This window comes from Fusarium coffeatum, assembly GCF_003316985.1.
Source record: "Fusarium coffeatum strain FIESC_28 chromosome Unknown BRIP53273_contig_26, whole genome shotgun sequence".
NCBI classification, from domain to species: domain Eukaryota; kingdom Fungi; phylum Ascomycota; class Sordariomycetes; order Hypocreales; family Nectriaceae; genus Fusarium; species Fusarium coffeatum.
The window spans coordinates 243,600-264,000 of NW_022157823.1; the positions used below are offsets into that span (position 1 = coordinate 243,600).

At 48.1% G+C, this 20,401-nt stretch overlaps 10 protein-coding genes across 10 annotated transcripts; 8 read left to right on the forward strand and 2 right to left on the reverse strand.

Annotated features, from left to right (window-relative positions):
* Nucleotides 1-1,691: 1,691 nt before the first annotated feature.
* On the forward strand, nucleotides 1,692-3,318 carry FIESC28_00949 (uncharacterized protein; the record flags this gene model as incomplete). Its single annotated transcript, XM_031155100.1, has 3 exons — nucleotides 1,692-2,220; nucleotides 2,268-2,391; nucleotides 2,439-3,318. 3 exons carry the CDS (start codon nucleotides 1,692-1,694, stop codon nucleotides 3,316-3,318), a joined length of 1,533 nt encoding a protein of 510 aa, XP_031020895.1.
* A 622-nt stretch (nucleotides 3,319-3,940) lies between these two features.
* On the forward strand, nucleotides 3,941-4,942 carry FIESC28_00950 (uncharacterized protein; the record flags this gene model as incomplete). The annotated part of the gene is made up of 1 exon (XM_031155101.1): nucleotides 3,941-4,942. The coding sequence occupies one exon, from the start codon at nucleotides 3,941-3,943 to the stop codon at nucleotides 4,940-4,942; it is 1,002 nt and encodes a 333-aa protein (XP_031020896.1).
* Nucleotides 4,943-7,342: 2,400 nt separating this feature from the next.
* On the forward strand, nucleotides 7,343-8,359 carry FIESC28_00951 (uncharacterized protein; the record flags this gene model as incomplete). Its single annotated transcript, XM_031155102.1, has 1 exon — nucleotides 7,343-8,359. The coding sequence occupies one exon, from the start codon at nucleotides 7,343-7,345 to the stop codon at nucleotides 8,357-8,359; it is 1,017 nt and encodes a 338-aa protein (XP_031020897.1).
* Nucleotides 8,360-9,325: 966 nt separating this feature from the next.
* FIESC28_00952 (uncharacterized protein) lies at nucleotides 9,326-10,322 on the forward strand (the record flags this gene model as incomplete). Its single annotated transcript, XM_031155103.1, has 2 exons — nucleotides 9,326-9,723; nucleotides 9,770-10,322. The coding sequence occupies 2 exons, from the start codon at nucleotides 9,326-9,328 to the stop codon at nucleotides 10,320-10,322; spliced, it is 951 nt and encodes a 316-aa protein (XP_031020898.1).
* Nucleotides 10,323-10,508: 186 nt separating this feature from the next.
* On the reverse strand, nucleotides 10,509-11,309 carry FIESC28_00953 (uncharacterized protein; the record flags this gene model as incomplete). Its single annotated transcript, XM_031155104.1, has 1 exon — nucleotides 10,509-11,309. The coding sequence occupies one exon, from the start codon at nucleotides 11,307-11,309 to the stop codon at nucleotides 10,509-10,511; it is 801 nt and encodes a 266-aa protein (XP_031020899.1).
* Nucleotides 11,310-11,598: 289 nt separating this feature from the next.
* FIESC28_00954 (uncharacterized protein) lies at nucleotides 11,599-13,492 on the forward strand (the record flags this gene model as incomplete). The annotated part of the gene is made up of 5 exons (XM_031155105.1): nucleotides 11,599-12,016; nucleotides 12,067-12,278; nucleotides 12,325-12,730; nucleotides 12,778-13,415; nucleotides 13,472-13,492. 5 exons carry the CDS (start codon nucleotides 11,599-11,601, stop codon nucleotides 13,490-13,492), a joined length of 1,695 nt encoding a protein of 564 aa, XP_031020900.1.
* A 79-nt stretch (nucleotides 13,493-13,571) lies between these two features.
* On the reverse strand, nucleotides 13,572-15,812 carry FIESC28_00955 (uncharacterized protein; the record flags this gene model as incomplete). The annotated part of the gene is made up of 4 exons (XM_031155106.1): nucleotides 13,572-14,480; nucleotides 14,531-15,517; nucleotides 15,633-15,654; nucleotides 15,703-15,812. 4 exons carry the CDS (start codon nucleotides 15,810-15,812, stop codon nucleotides 13,572-13,574), a joined length of 2,028 nt encoding a protein of 675 aa, XP_031020901.1.
* Nucleotides 15,813-16,113: 301 nt separating this feature from the next.
* FIESC28_00956 (uncharacterized protein) lies at nucleotides 16,114-17,184 on the forward strand (the record flags this gene model as incomplete). Its single annotated transcript, XM_031155107.1, has 1 exon — nucleotides 16,114-17,184. One exon carries the CDS (start codon nucleotides 16,114-16,116, stop codon nucleotides 17,182-17,184), a length of 1,071 nt encoding a protein of 356 aa, XP_031020902.1.
* A 407-nt stretch (nucleotides 17,185-17,591) lies between these two features.
* On the forward strand, nucleotides 17,592-18,506 carry FIESC28_00957 (uncharacterized protein; the record flags this gene model as incomplete). The annotated part of the gene is made up of 1 exon (XM_031155108.1): nucleotides 17,592-18,506. The coding sequence occupies one exon, from the start codon at nucleotides 17,592-17,594 to the stop codon at nucleotides 18,504-18,506; it is 915 nt and encodes a 304-aa protein (XP_031020903.1).
* A 603-nt stretch (nucleotides 18,507-19,109) lies between these two features.
* FIESC28_00958 (uncharacterized protein) lies at nucleotides 19,110-19,571 on the forward strand (the record flags this gene model as incomplete). Its single annotated transcript, XM_031155109.1, has 3 exons — nucleotides 19,110-19,128; nucleotides 19,181-19,409; nucleotides 19,460-19,571. The coding sequence occupies 3 exons, from the start codon at nucleotides 19,110-19,112 to the stop codon at nucleotides 19,569-19,571; spliced, it is 360 nt and encodes a 119-aa protein (XP_031020904.1).
* Nucleotides 19,572-20,401: the final 830 nt, after the last annotated feature.

Here is a 20,401-nt window from a genome sequence, read left to right on the forward strand (position 1 = left end):
ATCTTATCAAGGGTCTACAGCGCCAGACAGTGGGTTTTAGGGACTAATTGGGGGGCCTGTCAAAAAGATATGGGCACTGGCATTCAATAACCCAATTCAATATTACATCTGTCACCTCTCAATTGTCAATTTGACATCCTTCAAGGGTTTTTCAAATATGGTAGTATTAATTCAAATTATCAATCTCATAGAAGTGGGAGAACAGCCTACGCAGCCTCGAATGTTTCCAAGTTCAGGCAGTACTCATGAAAACCTGATTGCCTGAATATTGTCACCTGCTTGATCAAAAGTTTTAGTGGGCCGTTGCTGCCCTGTTGGTGAGTCATGGAGGGGTAACTTGCAGGAAATCAATGGGTCATTCATTGATGACTTGCCCTTGACTTTGCATCATCTCTTACTCCACCATTTCGTGCATATTCATCCCTTGCAATGAAGGGATCGTGATATTCCATTTGGTGTTGAACACAACAAACAACAATGGAAGGTATCGACAAAAGTCAAGAGCCTCAAAGCGGAATGGACCGAGCCTTTGTCAAGCACTGACCAGCCACTTTTCTCCCTTCGGAGCATTGTCCTTGAATACCACGCTACGACTCAGCGGTACAACTCAACTACCGTTAGCAGTACAACATTGAGTCAGTGCATTCTTTGGCACCTTAAGCGAGGGTCCGAGACCTTGTTAAACTGGACCGTGAGGCGAGAAGGCTTGAACCGTTCTTCCGCGAACATTTGCATGAAAGACTTAGACCATGGATCTAAGAGGTGACAGCTCCCGAAAAGGTAACAAATTTGGACGGGACCGAAGGTAAGAGAGCTTGGGCCATGTTGGAATACTAATCCTACGGGCATCATGTTGATACTGGGGAAAGGCCTCATTCTGTTACAAAGTGTCTTAACCCAGCTGAGCCCTGCCAAGGACAATGGACCACCAAGAAGCGTAATGATCATGTCATTGTTCAAACGTCATACCCAGAAATATGCAGGTACGGTGCTAGGCATCGGCGATGTCTTGGATATCTGGGCAGAGACTAAAACGACATTGTTGCAGATCTAGTGATCTGTCAAGGGTCTTTCATCATTGTCGTCTGATCATGGTCAAGTTGTTTGCCGATCTCTACAACAGGAATAGTAGGCAAGCCATCGTCGTTGACATTCAGGTCGATTTGCTTTTACTATACGCAACAGGCGGGACCCTGACAATCGAATCAGCGCCTTCAACGTCAAAACGGAGACCCTGCAGGACCGGGGAAAACTCAGACAAATCAGACGCAGGAACCAGGAACCAAGAACAGACATACCAAGCCATATTCAGCCATGTCTCGGCCATGGCTCTGTTGCCGCAACTCGTGGCATCCATAACAGAGTCTAAAATGTCTAGTCCCAGGCATACGGAATGCAGATGGCATACCATACTAAACTACATCCAGGAGCATTCCATACAAACCCATACTTTTCACGGACCACATTCCAGGTTAAGCTCTCCGAGATGGCTTCACGTAGCCCGGGTCTTGCCCAGAATGCCATACTAGAAATCTCGAAGTGCCTGGAAAATGACCCTTGGCCTCAATCCGGAATTGCCAGCCGCCTCCCGCATCCACTATCCATTGTCTTGAAATATCAGACAATCCCCTTCTTTCTGATTTGCCTCCTGACTACGATCACAGTTCTTTTCTAACAACCCACCTTTCACTATGAGATTCAGCACGGTTTCTTTCCTTCTACTTGCCGGCTGTAGTACGGGTATTCCTCATGAAATCCGCGGTGATGTTTATGAGGTGAAGGGTGCTTTTGGAGATCACCCAGAAGATCCCTTGGACGGCATAGCGGAGAGGTCTGTGAACCCTGAGGATGAGGCTTCTCGGGCTCTTGCACCTCGCGCACCAGGCGATGTCTACGAGGTGAAGGGTGCTTTCGGGGACCACCCTGAAGACCCTCTCGATGGAATAGCAGAGAGGAGTATTGACCCTGAGGAGCAAGAAGAGATAGAGATGGGCAAGGGTCTTAAGGGTCGGGCTATTGATTTCGAGGAACACCCTCACCTTATGCCACGAGCCAAAGGAGAGAAGGTTCAACTTGATCAACTTGAAAACGAAGGCTACAAGAAGCCTCATGCAGAGATTGCTCTCATTCATGCATACAACAAATATCGCAAACCATTGCCCAACAAGAAGCTTCAGCAAATTGCCAATTCAGAGGCAGCTTTTGTCAAGAACAAACTTGGTAAGTATTTCAGTCGCGTATCAATGGACCAATCTGACAATCTCCAGGATTGAAGGGTACTGCTGCAGCAACACCTCCCGAATACTACGACTCACAATACGTTGTCCCTGTTCAAATCGGTAGCCCGAAACAAACTACTTACTTGAACTTTGATACTGGTTCTTCTGACCTGTAAGTTGACTTTCACGGCATTCACGGATTCATCTGACATTTGACAGCTGGGTCTTTTCCACCGATACATATCAACCTGATCAGGAGGGTCATGTTCTCTACAAACCCGACAAGTCAAAGACAAGCAAGCGTCTTAGTGGCCAGACTTGGAGCATCAAATATGGTGATGGTACTGGTGCTAATGGTATTGTCTATACGGACACCGTGCAAGTTGGAGGCACCTATGTCAAGAACATGGCTGTGCAGTCCGCTACTGAGGTGTCAGACGGCATTGCTGCAGACAAGTTTGCTCATGGTATCATGGGCCTAGCCATGTCCAGCCTCAACACCGTTCGACCCACGGCCCAAAAGACATACTTTGACAGGGTCCAGAATGACCTTCAGGTCCCAGTCTTTACAGCCAATCTGCAGAAGGGCTCGGCTGGAAACTACAACTTTGGCTACATCAACCAAAACGAATACTACGGAACTGTAGGGTTTGCTACAGTGACCAAGGACAGTCCGTGGTGGCAGATCGACATTGAGGGCTACCGTGTTGCTCAAGGGGCTCCTTGGCACAAGTGGAAGTACTCAGCCATTGTCGACACTGGCACCACGCTCCTTCTCCTGCCTGACAAGCTTGTCAAGTTTTACTACAAGAAGGTCAAGGGCGCTTACATCGATCAAGACTACGGTGTTTGGGTTTTCCCCTGCACAGCCAAGTTGCCCAGCTTTTACTTTGGCTTTGGCAAGTACCGCGGCAAGGTTCCTGGCCACTACATCAACTACGGTCGTCTCACCCAGACAGTCTGCTACGGTGGTATCCAGAGTTCCGAAGGTATCGGCTTCGCCATCTTGGGAGATATCCTCCTCAAAGCCCAATTCGTCATTTTCGACCTCAAGCAAAACCGAGTCGGATTCGCCAACAAGAATACCGTCAAGGCATGATTTCCTTTGTTTCTTTACACTTAATTCATTCGTTCACCAATTTTACTAGCTAGAACATTTGGAAAAAGAAAGTTCTGAAATCATGATTTTTGATTTGCTTGCATTGGGAAGCGTGGGCGTTCTTGTTGGACCGACGGGGCTTGTTCATTCATTTTTTCAACACTTATCCATAGCTGAAAGTTTAATATTGCGACCAGTCCTTTTTCATCAATATTTCCAATATTTTATTCGGGTAGAAATGAAAATAAACTCTATTAGACTTATTCCGCATTTGTCATGTTTGCCCCCTGAATGGCGCTTGTCGTTGGGATGTGACCCGGGTATTGATTCGGAGACGGTCATGTGGATCTTTCGGCCCAGGAGCTTGGCATCCAACCTTGTTTTTTGATTATGTCAGTCCTTGTCTTACAATTCGAATATGGGGATATTCGCGGAGTTTGGGGAAAGCTGACATGGAGATTAAATCATTCAGGGTCACTCGAGACCTTATTCGTTCCCCTCATTGAAGACTCCGCTGTCATGCATTGAACCTCTATGATTGCCAAAACGTGGAAGTGAAACGACGTAACAACGATAACGAATAGTTTAAATATCCCAACTGCCAGCCATAAAGTTAATCACTATGTCATACGAAAAACGAGGAACGCCTCTTGAACTCTCAACAGAGAACCTACAAGCCCTGAACCGTCTCAACCAACCCACCATGTCAAACATCCTCATCCTAGGCGCCGGAGAACTCGGTCTCAGCGTTCTCGAAGCTTTATCCAAGCGGAAGAACCAGTCCCAGCACGTCTCGGTGCTAGTCCGCCAGGCCACCCTCGACTCCGCCGCCCCGGAAAAGAAGAAGCTCATCCAGCGCATCCGGGCCCTGCACGCCGGGACCGAAGCAGCCGACGTAGTCTCGGCTAGCATTTCCTCCCTAGCGGCTATTTTTTCCAAGTACGATGTCGTGGTTTCGTGCAATGGCATGGGATTACCCGCGGGAACACAAGTCAAACTCCTAGACGCTGTTTTTGAAGCAGGCGTCAATCGATATTTTCCTTGGCAGTTTGGGATGGATTATGATGTTATTGGGGAGGGTAGTTCGCAGGATTTATTCGATGAGCAGTTGCAGGTTCGCAAGAAATTGCGTGCGCAACGTGCTGTGGACTGGACTATTGTTTCTACGGGGTTGTTTATGAGTTTTCTATTCCTCCCTGATTTTGGTGTTGTCGATCTCCCAAACAGGACCGTTCGTGCATTGGGAAGTTGGGACAACGAAATCACTGTTACTACACCCGAAGACATCGGCCGTGTAACAGCCGACATCATCCTTGAGCCACAGGGTATCAGTTCACAAGTTGTGTACACAGCCGGCGACACCATATCCTACGCTCGACTTGCAGATTTGCTAGAATCTCATTTTGGCGTCGCATTTAAGCGCGAGCTGTGGGATTTAGAGACTTTGAAGAAGCAGATGGAGGAGCAGGGTGGTACGATGGTCAAGTATAGAGATACGTTTGCGCAGGGACGGGGTGTGGCGTGGGATAAGAGTGGGACTGTTAATGTGCAGCGGGGGATTGAAGTTACGGATGTGAAGAGGTATATCGGGATGATGGACTTTCAGGTTGGGTCAGATGAGTGAATTGATTGGGGTTATTGGTTGTGCAAGTTGAGATGTGATAGTGGTCGGTTGGTGTTGCACTGCGGCTATTTGTGTTACCCTGTAGCTCGAGGTTGTCTGCTTTGGGCTTTGTACATAAAGTGTCCGCCTCACTCAACACCTTGACGGCTTGAGGGGGGTTAAAATTGCAGTGAAGATGGACAGTACATACCAGGGCTGATTTGAAAGTTACACGGAGCAGCTTGGAGTGTGGCTAAAATGCAGCTTCGTCCTCGTCCATATACCAATTGAATGCCGTGGTCGTTCCCGACATACAGCACCTCAGTGGGGGTTAAAATTGCAGTGTAGCAAAAAGTTATCGACCCTCAGTCAAAATGACACTCAGTCAAAGTACCCCTGGTCACTTTAGTGCCATCAAACACCTCAGAGGGAGTTCAAAACGGCAGTGAAAACTAGGGCTCGACCTGTCAGGACTTTGACCCCAGTTTACGTCTCTGTCGCTAACCAAATGTACTGATTATGGAGCATCACGAACCACCTCGACAGAGATTAAGATTGGGATGCAGTGAAAGTTGTCGACCTTCGTCCGAGAATAAGACTGGAAATTAGCAACCAGTGTCCCCTCTATGCCAGGGCTATCGAAGCCCGCCTGGCTTACAGTGCTACACCGCGGCTAGTTAGGGTACCCTATGGTTGTAGATATCTGCTTTGAGCTTCGTACATAAAGTATCTGTTTTACAATCAACATGACGGCTGGAGGAGGGTTAAAATTGCAGTGAAACCTATACGGACACGGAACTACTATTCAGCCACCACTTAAACGCGCTGGGCACTTTCAAGCAATACGATTGATGTATTCCCATGAAATACGGATACCTCGGGGGGAGTTAAAAGTGCAGTGAAAGACATAAGGGACTTCGGTTGCCCAGTTTACGTCCCTGTCACCAACTCAATGCATGATGTGTGCGGTACCCTGATAGAGGTTAAAATCGCAGTGAAAGTGAATTTTGCCTGGATTTTGAGAAGTTTTCTGCTGTTTTTCTTAGACGACATCTACAGTTAAACACTCGACGCAGCTTCAGTTTGACTTAAGTGCAGCTCCACGTCCACAAGTCTAGAATATGATTGATGCAGTGCCGTCGAAGACCTTAACAGGATTTAAAAACGCAGTAAAATTAGTAGACTGGAAGAAATTACTGCTAGGCAGAGCAAAAAGCAAGCGATAGACATGAAGCAATTCAGCGGTTTCCATTGTATGGAAGAGTTATCTAGTAGCCCATTCAGTTTACGTCCCTGCTACTAACATGATTTATGCACCATCATGAAACAGGTGCCTCGGCGGGGGTTAAAACTGCAGTGAAAGTTTCTACCTACAAGCGGGAATAATCGGTTATCAGGACTTCGGCCGCCCAGTTTACGTCCCTGCTCGTCATGCGGCCCCGACAGAGGTTAAAAATGCAGTGAACTCTTCATATGTAGGGCTCTATAGTCAATCGTCCCGCCCGAACAATCCGGGGTGTTATCGGGATTACCTTGTTGGGGAATGTCTTATCATTAGCCGCCTGCAACCGGTAGAGCACTCTTATCTCGCATCGTGCCTTTATCCAAGCCATACCGTTGGTTAGACCAACTTTCTGCACAAGCAGGTGATCAAACAATGCAATGCCAGTAAATGTGAAGATATCATGCAATGCGCCCAATCTGTTTCAGAAATGAGATTCCCCAGGTTTATGCTGTCTTGGCCCACGCAGGTCACCCGAACAAAGAACCCAGGCAGCTACAAGTACCTTTAATACTGCGCCACACCCAAAAAGTACATCTGTAAAATGACGACACCCTCTTATCCTCGTGAGACCCAATCACGATGCAGTCACGAGCCTCCCCACGTTGAGAACCATCATGCGCCTCTCAAGATAAGGCATTCTCGTCGGAAACCTGCTTATCTGGAGAGCATCCTCATGGCGTCTTATTCGTTGCAAGTGAGGAAACCAGGCTGAAGACGGGTGAAAGGGCCAAGGGGACACTGCGCCACTCGGTTATCTCCCGGATTGAGCAGTGAGTCACGTCACGGCTGGTCACTATGAGCAACAACAGTAGTCTCCGATTACAAGTGTCAGTGCCTAGTAGGAGTGCCTAGTTTAGGTACCAAAAGTGAGTGTAATACAATGACAGTGTCTCACTAGTACGCCATATGACTCCTCGCCCAGCCAATCACATCCGTATCGCACAGTGATACAACATTAATAAAGACGAAAGGTCCTACCACTCGACTCTTCCAGATATCTCTTCCATATTCTTTTAACACTAATCTTGCGTGCCCTTTGTATTTAGCACGCCTTATCACGCCCTTTGCTTGAAAAGACACATCATCTAATTCTCACCCCCGACACTTCATCTCACCTTTATAAGTTTAATCCCATCATGGACTCGTTATTAGTCGATAGTCCTGGGGACCTTCCCTCTAAGCACTTTCCCATCACCCCGGATCCAGTGATCAGATCTCCTTCACAAATAACCCGTAATCACTTTGTTCGCGCAACTGCCAAACGTCAATCTCAGTACAAAGGCTCCAATATTTGTCGCGACACGGGCTTTCACTGTACGACTTCATATCGCGGTCCAACCACTTGTCGCCGCTGCGGTCAACAAGATACACCAACCGGACGTCCCGAGCTCGAAAAGATCTTGCAATTCGAGATTTCCTGCGGAAGTCTAGCACGCGTTCATCCTCGATGGAGCAACATTCGTCGGAGTTGCAACGCCCGGTCTAAAGGACATGGTACTTCGGATGAACTGGAGGGGAGGGATCTGGCGCAAAGCCAGACTCCTCTCCCCAGCGACCGATATCGCCTTGTAAGACGACCCACGCTGGAAAGAGAAGAGGCTTTTCGCGATGCGTCTACTGCGAGAGGGAACGTTTATTTCGGACGCAAAATGCCTTTGAGTGAGGATGATGAAGTGGCAGAGTTATATCGCATGGGCTTGCTGTACGACGATGAGCAGGTCCGTGGCGAGGGCTTCAATCTTGATAGTATCAAGCACGAAGAACCCGTCTACTCCATCAAACCCGCCAAAACATCCCGCAAAAAGCGTTCTCAAAGCTTCAGCTTCAACTCCCCTCTCCACTTGGATCTTTCCTTCACAGATCTAGGCGGCGATCAAACTATCGCCCAACTCCTCTCTTCCTCCTCCGACGAATCCCTCCCCCCAACACGCACCATCGCACCTCTACGCGTAATCTACGAACTCGACGGCTCGCAACCCAGTTTCGACGTGGACACATCTCAACCACCGGACCTAATCTCCGACGAGATACTCACAGACTACGATTGCTTTTCGGATAGTGAACTTGACGATTTACCTTCTCAACGGGAAGTGTTTGATAGTGCGGCAACGCCGACTTCTGATGCGTGGGTTGTGCTGGGTGACGACTCGTAGCAGGTCTGAATAACGATGGGAGAGCCTCATCGCGGACTGGTCCTCTTATACCACGGCACTACCTACGGTTGGCAAGTTGGTGTGGTTGATGTGGTTGCTGGTGCTCGCTTTTGCTTGAGCATCGTGGCTGGATTACCTGCTTGCATTAGCGATAGCCTCTCTTTTTTGTATAGTCCGGCCGGGCGTTTTTATACCAGTATATAGTGTGCAATTGATGTTCAGACTTGTTCTGAACAGTGGATACCAACGATTTGTTTATTTGAATGACATGAAATGCGTTGTTGTGAAGCATGAAAGTCTCCGCTATCTGTCGCGCGACAGGTGTAGGTAGACACGCCGCTTGCTGTCGGCTCACTTATGTCAATGTGCAGACATAAAGTTACTTTCCATATACATGTTCCAAGTAACTAATTTAATTGACTTGTGACTCCTCTCATAGCGCATTCCGTGCGATGAATGTGACTCTTGGACGATGAGTCGCGCTGTCAGCAATCAACACATGGTATGTTCCCAGGCTGCCATTAGCATCCACCACAAGACATCACCAACTCAGAGCTGGCATTTTAATTTAATTGTAGTCAGGAAGTTGGATGCCAGAACATGGCAATTATTCTAGCGATAGATTTGGAATCAATTCCTACCATCCTGGTGCGACAAGGACACCATTATGAGCTATAGAGGTCAGAGGTGAAACGAACCGCCCGGGTTCTCACAACCAGTCGTCAATTGAACCAAATTGCAAACTGCCAAGACCAATGGTAATATGTGTTTCTCACCACTAATACAAGGAAGGAATCATGTTGCGCAACATATTTGCGGCTTCTTTTTATCTAACCGTAGACTAGATATCCAAAGTCTCCGAGCGGAGCCTTTCAGATCTCTCCGTGATGAATACATAAGACCGAGCAAGTCCAACAACCAAACACCACCACAAAAAAAACCCAACAAGAAACCACATAGACCATCATGTCCAAACTCTACGACGTCCTCATCATCGGCGGTGGCCCAGCCGGCCTCTCAATGGCAACAACCCTCGCTCGCCAAGTCTACTCCATCCTCATCCTCGACTCAGGCATTTATCGCAACGCCCCTACAAAACACATGCACAACGTGCCAGGCTTCGACCACGTCGATCCAGCTTCTTTCCGCGCCAAAGCCCGCGAGGATTTACAAAAGCGTTATGAAAGTGTTGAGTTTAAATCTGCTACTATATCTACCGTTCGCAAAACAGATGATGGTGTGTTTGAAGCTGTTGATTCTGATGGAGGTGTGTATAAGGGGAGGAAACTTGGCTTAGGAACTGGTGTGAGGGATGTTTTTGAGGGGTTGCCGAAGGGGTATGAGGATTGTTGGGGGAAGGGAATGTAAGTAACCTCCCTGATGTGGATGATGTGATGCTAATTTCGTCAGTTTCCATTGTCTTTATTGTCATGGTTTTGAGGAACGTGGTGCTGAGTCTGTGGGTGTCTTTGCAGGAGGCATGATCTCCAACGCAGACATGCTCGCCCATGTAACACCCATGGCCAAACGACTTTCCAACAGCGTAACAGTCTACACCAATGCCTCCCCCTCTCTATCCTCAACAGTCCAATCCAAGATCCACAGCAGCAAAGTTCACTACGACGACCGAAAGATAACATCCTTCGCCCTCGTCAACGGTGGACCATCAGTAAAAATCACCTTTGAAGATGGATCTTCTAAGGTTGAAGGTTTCGTGGTTAATCATCCGAATGTGGTTCAAGCTGCGCCGTTCGCGGAACAGCTTGGTCTTGAGATGGCTCCTTCGGGGGAGGTCAAGGTTGAGGCGCCGTGGAATGAGACGAATGTTAAGGGGTGTTTTGCTGGTGGTGATGCGGCTACTATGATGAGGAGTGTTATGCAGGCTATGCATATGGGGGGATTTGCGGCGGTGGGTGTTGCGATGCAGTTACAGAAGGAGTTTGATGAGAAAGATGAGCTGTGAAAGACTTGATGGAGGCTTTAATGTGTGGAAATAGATATAGATTGAAGATTCGATAGTGTGTGTCAGTCTTTGCATAGAATCTGCTTGAACAAGTCTAAGTCGCATCACGTATATCCCACATCATGATGTGAAGTATTCATGAAGAACGATTTATCATGCTGGCTTCTCAATGATATACTACCTCTTCTAAGCCCTACCCGTAGATGAGGTTATACCCCCATCAACAACAATCTTCTGCCCCGTAATATACCTCGCCTCATCCGCCGCCAAAAACACAACCGCATTCGCAACATCCCACGCATCCCCCATCCTCCCCATCGGAACCTGTCCCTTCCTAACCGTACACATCTCCTTATAATCCCTTCCAAATCTCTCCGCCATACTCTTCGTATAAGGTGTATCCATAAGTCCCGGCACAACGGCATTCAGCCTCACACCCTTGTCCGCATATATAACAGCCGTAGCTTTGACAAACTGTAGTATCGCTGCCTTTGTAGTGTTGTACGCTACTTGCGGCTTGCCAATGTATCGAAGACCAGCGATACTGGAAATACAGATCACTGAACCGGTTCCTTGAGCTTTCATTATAGGAAGAACATAATGTGTAGCCAAATACACGCTTTTCAGATTAATATCCATCTGCGCATCCCAGACATCTTCAGTCATAGATGCAGGATCTCCAGGTTGTGATTGACCGACGCTTGTGAGGAGGATGTCTATCCTTCCATGCTTGGCCATACACGCATCAACCAGCGCTTTCACGGATGAAGAATCTGTGGCGTCTGTAGCGAGGATATCGCATGTTCCGCCTTTTGCTTCGATGGTTTGTTTGGTCTTGTTCGTTGAGGCGAGAGTGCGGTTGCCGCCGAATATGAGGGCTCCTTGGCGGGCGAGGGACACGGCACTTGCTGCGCCGATGCCCCAGCCTTCGGTGCCTGTTTGACCGAGGCCGATGACCAGGGCTACCTTGTTATTGAGGTTGAGCATTTGTGAGAATGAGATGAATAATAACGATATTGAGTTGGATCTATGATTGTAGTTAGTATCGAGATGTGCACCCTTTTATTTACTTTTTGTTGGTGTAAGTCGGTGCTTTTCCGTGACTTACACGGGAGACTCCCGTGAGGCAATTCGGCAGTATTGCGTGATACCCGGCGGGGTTCCCCCGTCTACTCACGATGATCAACACCAGGATAGTAATACATATTTAATGATAGGTCAATCTGTAACTTCCCAATTCTTCAACTCTAAACATCTCAAACATCTCATACTCAAAATGACAAACTCAAATAATGACCAAGTCAATGCAGACTACAACCTCTCCCACCCCATAACCTCAACAACCGGCCTGCGCCAAAACCTCCCCTCCTACGGCGACGCCCACTTCTCCCTCTTCCTGCGCAAAGTCTTCATCAAAGCCCTCGGCTACACCGAAGACGCACTCTCCCGGCCCATAATCGGGATTGTGAATACATACTCCAGCTTCAACCCATGTCACGCCAACATTCCACAGCTTATTGACGCTGTGAAGCGCGGCGTGCAGCTCAATGGAGGACTTGCGATTGATTTTCCGACTATTAGTATCCATGAGGCGTTTTCGTCGCCGACGAGTATGTATTTGAGGAATTTGATGAGTATGGATACCGAGGAGATGATTGCTGCGCAGCCTTGTGATGCTGTTGTGCTTATTGGAGGTGAGTTACAACTCTTTGTATGGGAGTGAAGATGTGCTGAGATATGATAGGTTGTGATAAGACTACGCCTGCGCAGTTGATGGGCGGCATTTCTGCAAATAAGCCTATTCTTCATCTTGTTACGGGTCCAATGATGCCTGGTAGTCATCGCGGAGTGCGTATCGGCGCTTGCACGGATTGTCGCAATAATTGGGCCAAGTACAGAGCTGGAACGATAGATATCGAGGATATATCAGCCATAAACGATGAACTAGCTCCAACAGTAAGTCCCCTACTCCATATGAGATTCTCTATCTGACGTTGTAAAGGGAGGAACATGCGGTGTAATGGGCACAGCATCAACAATGGCAGCCATCCTAGTCGGTCTAGGCATGATGCCCTTCGCCGGCGCAACAGCACCCGCAGTGTCAGCCACACGCCTTCGAATCGCAGAAGCAACAGGTGGTCTTGCTGTATCAGCATGTAACGACCGTGAACGTATGAAACCACAAGCTTTGTTAACACGCGAGTCGTTTTTGAACGCGATTACGGTGCTTCAAGCTATCGGTGGTTCGACGAATGCTGTTGTGCATCTTATGGCTATTGCGGGTAGACATCCTGGTGTTGCGGGGAGTATCACTCTTGATACTGTTGATGAGATTGGACGGAAGACGCCTTTGTTGGTTGATTTGAAACCGAGTGGTGATAATTATATGACCGACTTTCACAACTCCGGTAAGTTTCGTTGAATGGCAAGTGATGGGCTAAGCTAATGATCTCAGGCGGCATGCTCGCTCTGTTCCACGAACTCAAGCCCCTTCTGCATCTTGACGCGATGACTGTTACAGGCCGAACCATGGGCGAAGAAATCGCCCAACAATCTCTACTTTCTGTCCCAAGAGAACTAAGTGTCATACACCCCTTCAATGAACCCCTCTACCCATCATCCTCTCTCGTCGTCCTCCGCGGCAATCTCGCCCCCGGCGGCGCGGTAATGAAAGCCAGCGCCTCCAAATACAAACATCTCCTGAATCATACCGGTCGCGCAGTGGTATTCGCCAACTCTGCAGACATGGCCGCCAGGATAGACGATCCTGACCTAGACGTCGCACCTGACAGTGTTCTTGTTCTGCAGAACATTGGTCCGATGGGAAATCCTGGTATGCCTGAAGCAGGCATGATTCCGATCCCTCGAAAGATTGCTTCGCAGGGCGTATTGGATATGTTAAGATTGTCAGATGGACGCATGAGTGGCACTGCGGGTGGAACTATTGGACTTCATATCTCTCCTGAATCTGCGGATCCGAAGTCACCTCTTGGTGTCATCAGGAATGGGGATGTTATCACATTAGATGTTGAGAAGAGACAACTCTCAGTTGACCTCTCAGACGAAGAACTATCTCAAAGAATCCAAGAAAGGGTAAAGAGCTTTGAAAAGAAGGATGAGTCTGCGAGTGCGCAACCGTGGGTTAAAAGGGAGGGAATGAGAGGATATAGAGGATTATACATGCGAAGCGTAAACCAAGCAGAGCATGGTGCCGACTTTGACTTCTTGACAGCCCAAGGGCCGCAAGGGCTATAGTTCGCTAGGATATGTAGGAATAAAATCCTGGAAAAGGTCTCGAACAATGTTATCAACATTGACAGAATCCGTCTCAAAGTATCCCGCGAAAGAATCGTTGAACATGCAGTCGTCGAATGGATTCTGTAAGAAGCCCATGCTGTCCAATGATGTATCCATCTGAAGGTTCACGTCCAATACCTCGGTCGCGAGTGTTGGCGCAGGTCCTTGGTCCGTAGTCCGAGAAACTGAACGACTTTGCTCGCGAAGATAGCGAATCGTCGACTTGCCAAGCTCATCGAGAATATCCCTACTCCTCTTCGCACCAGACCAATGTTCGCCCGTGGCACTTAGCACACTAAGCGAAATACTCAGATCAGCCATCAAAACATCAATCTCAGTACCACGCGCAATCTCCGGCACGACCTTGATACAATAAAGCAGTGTAATCGTACTAAGTACCAGTCCATGAAAAGTAGTCCAACTATGAACGAGAAGATTCTTCTTATAAAGCTGATCAAAAAGCTGTATACTCTCCCTCGCACTCTTATGACACTGCACTAAAGCCTCAGTGGTAGGTTTAGGTATTGCGGGACTTGGTCGTAGGAGAAGCATGCGGAGGTTGTGATAGCGGATTTTACAAGTTATTTGAAGATAGAGCGTTGATGAATCGTTTTGGAGGGGGATTTGGGTTGACCATTCGTCTAGGTTGTTGAGCATGGTGGTTTGCCAGTCGTTTATGTCGATTACGCGGGGGTATGCGTAGCGAGGTGAGTCGCGGACTATGCTTTGAGCAATGTATTTTATCTCGGAGTTGAGCTTTGCGGCTTTGAAGAGGTGGATTGCGAAGAGCATTTCGCTTGATTGTTCTGTGGTTTGTTGGTATGGTGTTGCGAGTTGCTCGTCTGACAAACCAAGGGGCATCTGAATCGTCAATTCGTCACTCGTCTGTTGGAAGGAGTTGGTACACTTACCCGAAGTTCACAACCCTCATCTCGTATCCCAATAGGCCTTCCCATCATGGTAGCAATGACACGATCAAACGTGTAAATAGCCCAAAAGATTCTCGCCCGCATCTCCTGCTCTAGCAAAGAGATACCAGCACCCGCACTGATATTTCTCTGTAGTCCGAGATCAAGTAGGGCAGCGATGCAGTGGTAGTCCAGATACCACACATTCACCCGAACAAAGGGACTATGAATTGTGAAAATGAGAAGTAGCAAAAGACATTGCACGCCTTGAAGTGAGTTTTCCAAGTTGAGTTCATCAAGATACTGGAGCGCGGAAAGACAGTATGACTCTGCTGGGATGCGCGCTCGTATGCGACCAGATAACACCGCTGAGCCGATGGCTAGAACCATGAAGACCTGGAACTTGACCACCGGATCATTACTATCCTGCTCATAAGCCCTTTCCATCATTCCATCGAAAGTCTGTCGATGAAGAATAGGATACTGTAAATTAATAGCGCTGAAGTAAGCGTCACATAACTGCGTCGCCATCTCCCTCGACGGCAAAGGCAAAGGTCCCTGGATCGCTTCGACCAATTTCGTAGGAAATGGTGCATTTCGACTGAGTCTTTCATCTTGTTTAGATACTGAATCGAGCATTACACGCGCGAGGAAGTATCCGCTTGATGGACCGATGTATCTGGGATCTTGGTTTGTTCCGAGTGATACGAGACCGATTTCATGGGTTATTGCACTAGGTCCTGGGGCGGACCTGCTGACTGGTTGATTGGGTGTTTCAACAGCCGATTGTTCTTGGATTGTTTCTGAGATGTCGAGGGTGCTTGTTTGTGCTGGCGCGGGTGATTGAAGTGTTGTATCTTCAAGAATGGTCTCATCCAAACCTTCAATGTCTGTTGGAGGGTCTTGAGTGAGATCCACGTCAGGACATCTTGACCTGACTATTGATTCTAGCCATGATATCCGATTTTTCAGTGTTGAGATGTATCTAGACTATCGGTTAGTGTAGTCATTGATGGAGATAGTGGTACTTACTCTCGAGGTAAGTCTTTCAGACGAGCTGATTCCCCATCTGTACACACGGCACCAGAATTACGGCAATTCTTACACGTAGGTAAGTCGCCGTCACACTAGACCAGTCAGCTACAGAGCTTTGCTCCGTTCCATGGTGCACGTACTTTGATCTTTCGCCTTTGACAGCGGAGACAGGCCATCCGTAGCCGGGGATTTCTCCGTCCTGGCTGACCGCTCCTCGTGCGCGACCGCCTCCCGGACGGAGTCCCAGCATCTTGGTTATCGGTTTCGGGCATTATCGCAATTTCCTTGGTCACTGAATGTTCAGTGCCGGGTTCATATTGTGAGGATGGAAGATGGAGAATTTCCGTGTCGCGCGGGGAGTCGCCGCTAGTAGAAAAACATAGAGAACGGGGTTTCCCCGCACAGCCTGGAGATAGCGTCTATTAAAGCTTGGCTATCTCATCTCATTCTTGTAAGACAATCATCATTTACAACAACGAACAAGACACTGATTACATTGTCAATTGATACACCACCTTGTCTTAAGACTTGACTCTTCACCTGCGTCCACCATGGCAGACGCAACATCCTCTCAGAAATTCCCCGTCTCAGCCTCAGAAGCTAGACGCTTCGTAGAGGACGTCCTCAAAGGCAACAACATCCCCCAAGAAAATGCTGCAATCATAGCTCGCTGCCTCATAGCAGCCGACCTCCGCGGCGTCGATACCCACGGCATGAACCGCATCCCCTCCTACATGGAGCGCATCCGCCAGGGCGTCCTCAACGCAACCGGCCAACCAATCCTGACCCAAGTCACCCCAGCCGTCGCTCAAGTCGACGGCCAAAACGGCTTTGGTTTCGTCGCTGCCCACAAGGGCATGGCTGCAGCCATTGAGTCTGCAAAGGTCTTTGGCATTGGTATGGCGAGTATCAAGCACTCTAACCATTTTGGTATGAGTGCTTGGCTTGTGCAGCAGGCTTTGGATGAGAATATGATGAGTTTGGTGTTCACAAACTCGAGTCCTGCTTTGCCTGCTTTTGGAGGCAAGAGCAAGCTTATCGGTATTTCACCTATTGCGTGTGGTGCGCCTGGAAAGGGCGATATGGAGAGTTTTATCTTGGATATGGCGCCTTCTGTGGCTGCTAGGGGAAAGATTTACAAGGCGAAGCGACGAGGAGAGAAGATTCCTATGGACTGGGCTCTCGATGCAGAGGGACGGCCAACCGATGATCCCGAAGCTGCCCTCGGCGGCGTAATGCTCCCCATGGGCGGCCCCAAGGGTTCCGCCCTCGCCATAATGATGGACGTCTTCTCCGGCGTTCTCTCAGGCTCAGCATTCGCAGGCCACGTCACCGGCCCCTACGATCCCTCCAAGCCCGCAGACGTTGGTCATTTCCTCATGGCTATCAAGCCTGATCTATTTATGAGTCTGGATGAGTTCCGCGAGAGAATGCAGTATTTGTACGAGCGGGTTGTGGGATCTGAAAAGGCGGCTGGAGTGGAGAGGATTTACTTCCCTGGTGAGATTGAGCAGTTGAATCAGAAGGAGAGGGAGAAGACGGGAATTCCGCTTGTGCAGGCTGAGATTGATGCTTTGAATGCTGAGGCTGAAAAGGTTGGGGCTGAGGCTTTGAAGTATTAGATAGATGAATTCAAGTTATTACACTCTCATGATAAATTCTATACCGTTTCTATCTAATGCCGTATCTTGGACTCAAGTGACTCAGGGTTACAGACTGAAGATCAAATGAACAAGCAGAGAGCAGCACTCAGCATGTCAGAACTATCACCTTGTTCAGAGGCTATGCTATTCTTTGAACAAGACGCTGCTCAGCCCCATTGTTCACCACTGCGACGAACCAGTTCTCTCCATTCAGCTTGGTCGGTCAATGAACAAAGAAATTCGCCCCGTCTTTCCCAGTGCCAGATGTTCCAAAATGCTACCGTCCGTTCTCGATGGCCGATCAAACAACTCTTCCCTTCCAAACCAACTCTTTGGTAAGCGACATCCCTCAATCTAACATATCATCAAAGCATAGCTTGCCCGACATGGAGTCCACCACCGATTCTATCAGCGCCGACCTGGCCAACACCATCCTTACCGACACTGACTCTACCGATACCAACCCTACCGACAACAACCTTATCGACGCCGATCCTAGCACTGACCCCAGCACTACCGATCCTATCAACACCGACCCCATCACCAATACCAACTGGCCCACCCTTCTCCAGGAAGTGAAAGATGATCCCGACAACAAGCGTGTCCTCCGTCTCACCTGTGACATCTGCTTTGAACTAATGGCCACTTCTCCCGGCCAAGATCCCGGTAACCTCTGTCATGAAGCCTTCATTCTTCCTTGTGGTCACATGTTTGGTCAGAGTTGCATTGAAGAGTGGATTCAATCCAAAGAGAGAAGACACTATAAGTATTCCTGTCCCAAATGCAGAGCCGTGATGAAACCTTTTGTAGAGTGTCATCATCCTATCCGAGGACGTTGTATCCCGCCCTCCCGAGACGAATACTCCAACGTTTCGCCCATGATCTCGCCAGGGGGCAGACAGTTTGCGAAATGCACCCGCTGCGTCGCGACCGGCGGGCTAGAACTGCTGAGAAAGCTTACTGGAAAGCCTCGTTGTGAGCTCGGACCTGGCCAAACTCTCAATTTCCGACTTGTGAGTCCTGATGCATCGCAGCAGTTCATCTATCCATACATTAAGGGAAAGGAGTATCGTGTCGATCGTAACTTTGACATTCCGCCCAATGTGCGCAGATGCTGGGACCGTATCCAGAACAGGCTGGCTACTGAAGCCGGAAGGTATTGGTTCGAGTTGGACATTGGTCGATGGGAGCTTGTTATAAGTGTCATGGACGTTCGGGACGGCGGGCAGGAGAATGAGACTGTCGTTGAAGCAGGCGCTGCTCCTGGTGAGAAGCTTTTCAACATCTATGGACGAGAGTAAGGATGCAGTCAAAGTGGACAGACGGATCAACCTAGATGTTGAGTACAGTCGAGGTGAGTAGATTGATGGACCAAGATGTTGAGGCAAGGCAAATTGGTAGATGGACATGGACTTTGGGCATAGTAAAACCCTACTGAGATATCAAGCGAGGAGACACCTAGATACTGAGTGTAGCAAGACCGAGATACTGAGTGTAGCAAGACCTAGATACTGAGTGCAATGATACCTAGATACTGATTGTAGTGAGAGCTAGACTAGATACTTAGAGTAGTGAGACCTGGATCTAAGAACCTCAAAACTGAGCCTCATACCATGGTGATTGCCTTCTGTGTTGTGATGTCAATTAGTCTAGACTCTCTGTCTCTATTCAAGTTTTCTAAGAGTACAGTCATCGAGGCGCATAATCTAAAATAAATCACTAACTGGACTCCCATTGGGTGTAACGGCGTGTTGAGGTCGCAAAGCGGGTGTTTCCCGAACGACGGGAGAAGTCCGCTTGTAAGTGAGTGGATTCTTATCAACACAACTACCTATTTAACTCATACTACCAACCTTGATCACTTAACTAACCAACAATAAATCAACACATATAAAATAACCAAAATGACTGTCGTCCACATCGGTACGTCTCGAACCTTCAACATTCCCCTCTCAAAGTCTCACTAACAGTCTAGTTCTCTTCAAATTCCGCCCCGAGGTCCCCCCCTCCCATAGAGAGACCTTCACAACCGAACTCAAGACCCTGAAGAATCTCTCCTGCGTCAAGAACCAACGCCTCGCCGTAGGCGGTCCGTCTATCACAGATCCTATTGAGCGTAGCAAGGGTTATCAAATCTGTTTGTTAAGTTTTCATGAGAGTCCTGCTGCGTTGGCGGAGTATCAAGCCAGCAGTGAACATCATAGGTGAGTTAAGCAAGAGAGTTATGGAGATCGAGGAGTTAATCATTGTCTAGGGTAACGAGTCAGTACTTGTGGCCGTATGTTGAGGATGTTACAAGGTTTGATTTTGAGGTTGATGAGAAGGATGAAGATTCTTTCGAGAGGAGTTTCGGATTTGCCAAATGAAATTGATACTTGATCGATCATATCAGAGTGTGCCTTCTCGCTTTCCCATATCTTTGATGCGATTGTTTTGCATGAACAACGAAAGATACCAGAAGAAGGGTTTCAGTGGCAACATATGCATTGGCTACAACGTCCGGGACAATGACACTTAGAATTCCTCTCGATAGAATTCAATGTCTGACGCATCGACTCCGATAACTGCACGATTTGGGCTTTAACAAATCAGCAAAATTAACAATAAAGTAAAAGAGGTTTGAACAAAGCAGAGGATTAGGGTTACCTGCCAGAGAAATTCCTTATAATCACTTCTCCTCTTCGGACATCTCCGAACTTTTCAATCTTCAACCATCACGTGTTTTCGAGCTTTGGCATCAGCGACATTACTCCTTCATCCAAGTATCATGACATCCAACACACAAAATACTGTTGCTAATCCCTTGTCATTGACCATATTGATACATCACCCGACAGTACGATACCCCTGTATATGATACCCTGGCTTACCCTGATATCATAGGCCCAGTCTTTGCCAAGGAATATGACCTCTCCTAAAAAGAAAGAGAGAATGAAAGAAAAAATATATAAAAGATATAAAAGGAGAGACCACCCTTTCGTCTCCAACGTGATGTCCATATGGGGCACATGATGAGTGTCGTCCAAAATTCGTCTCAAGTAAGAGGTGACCCGACCCAGCCAGTATGACTCTGGAATAGAAGTCAGTAACACTTCTCTGTATGAAAGAAAGTGTCAATAGTCTGGTAAGTGCATCTTGTCATTTTGGTGTACCTTTGTTTGTAAAAGAAAGAGCTAATATGGATGGGTTTGGAACG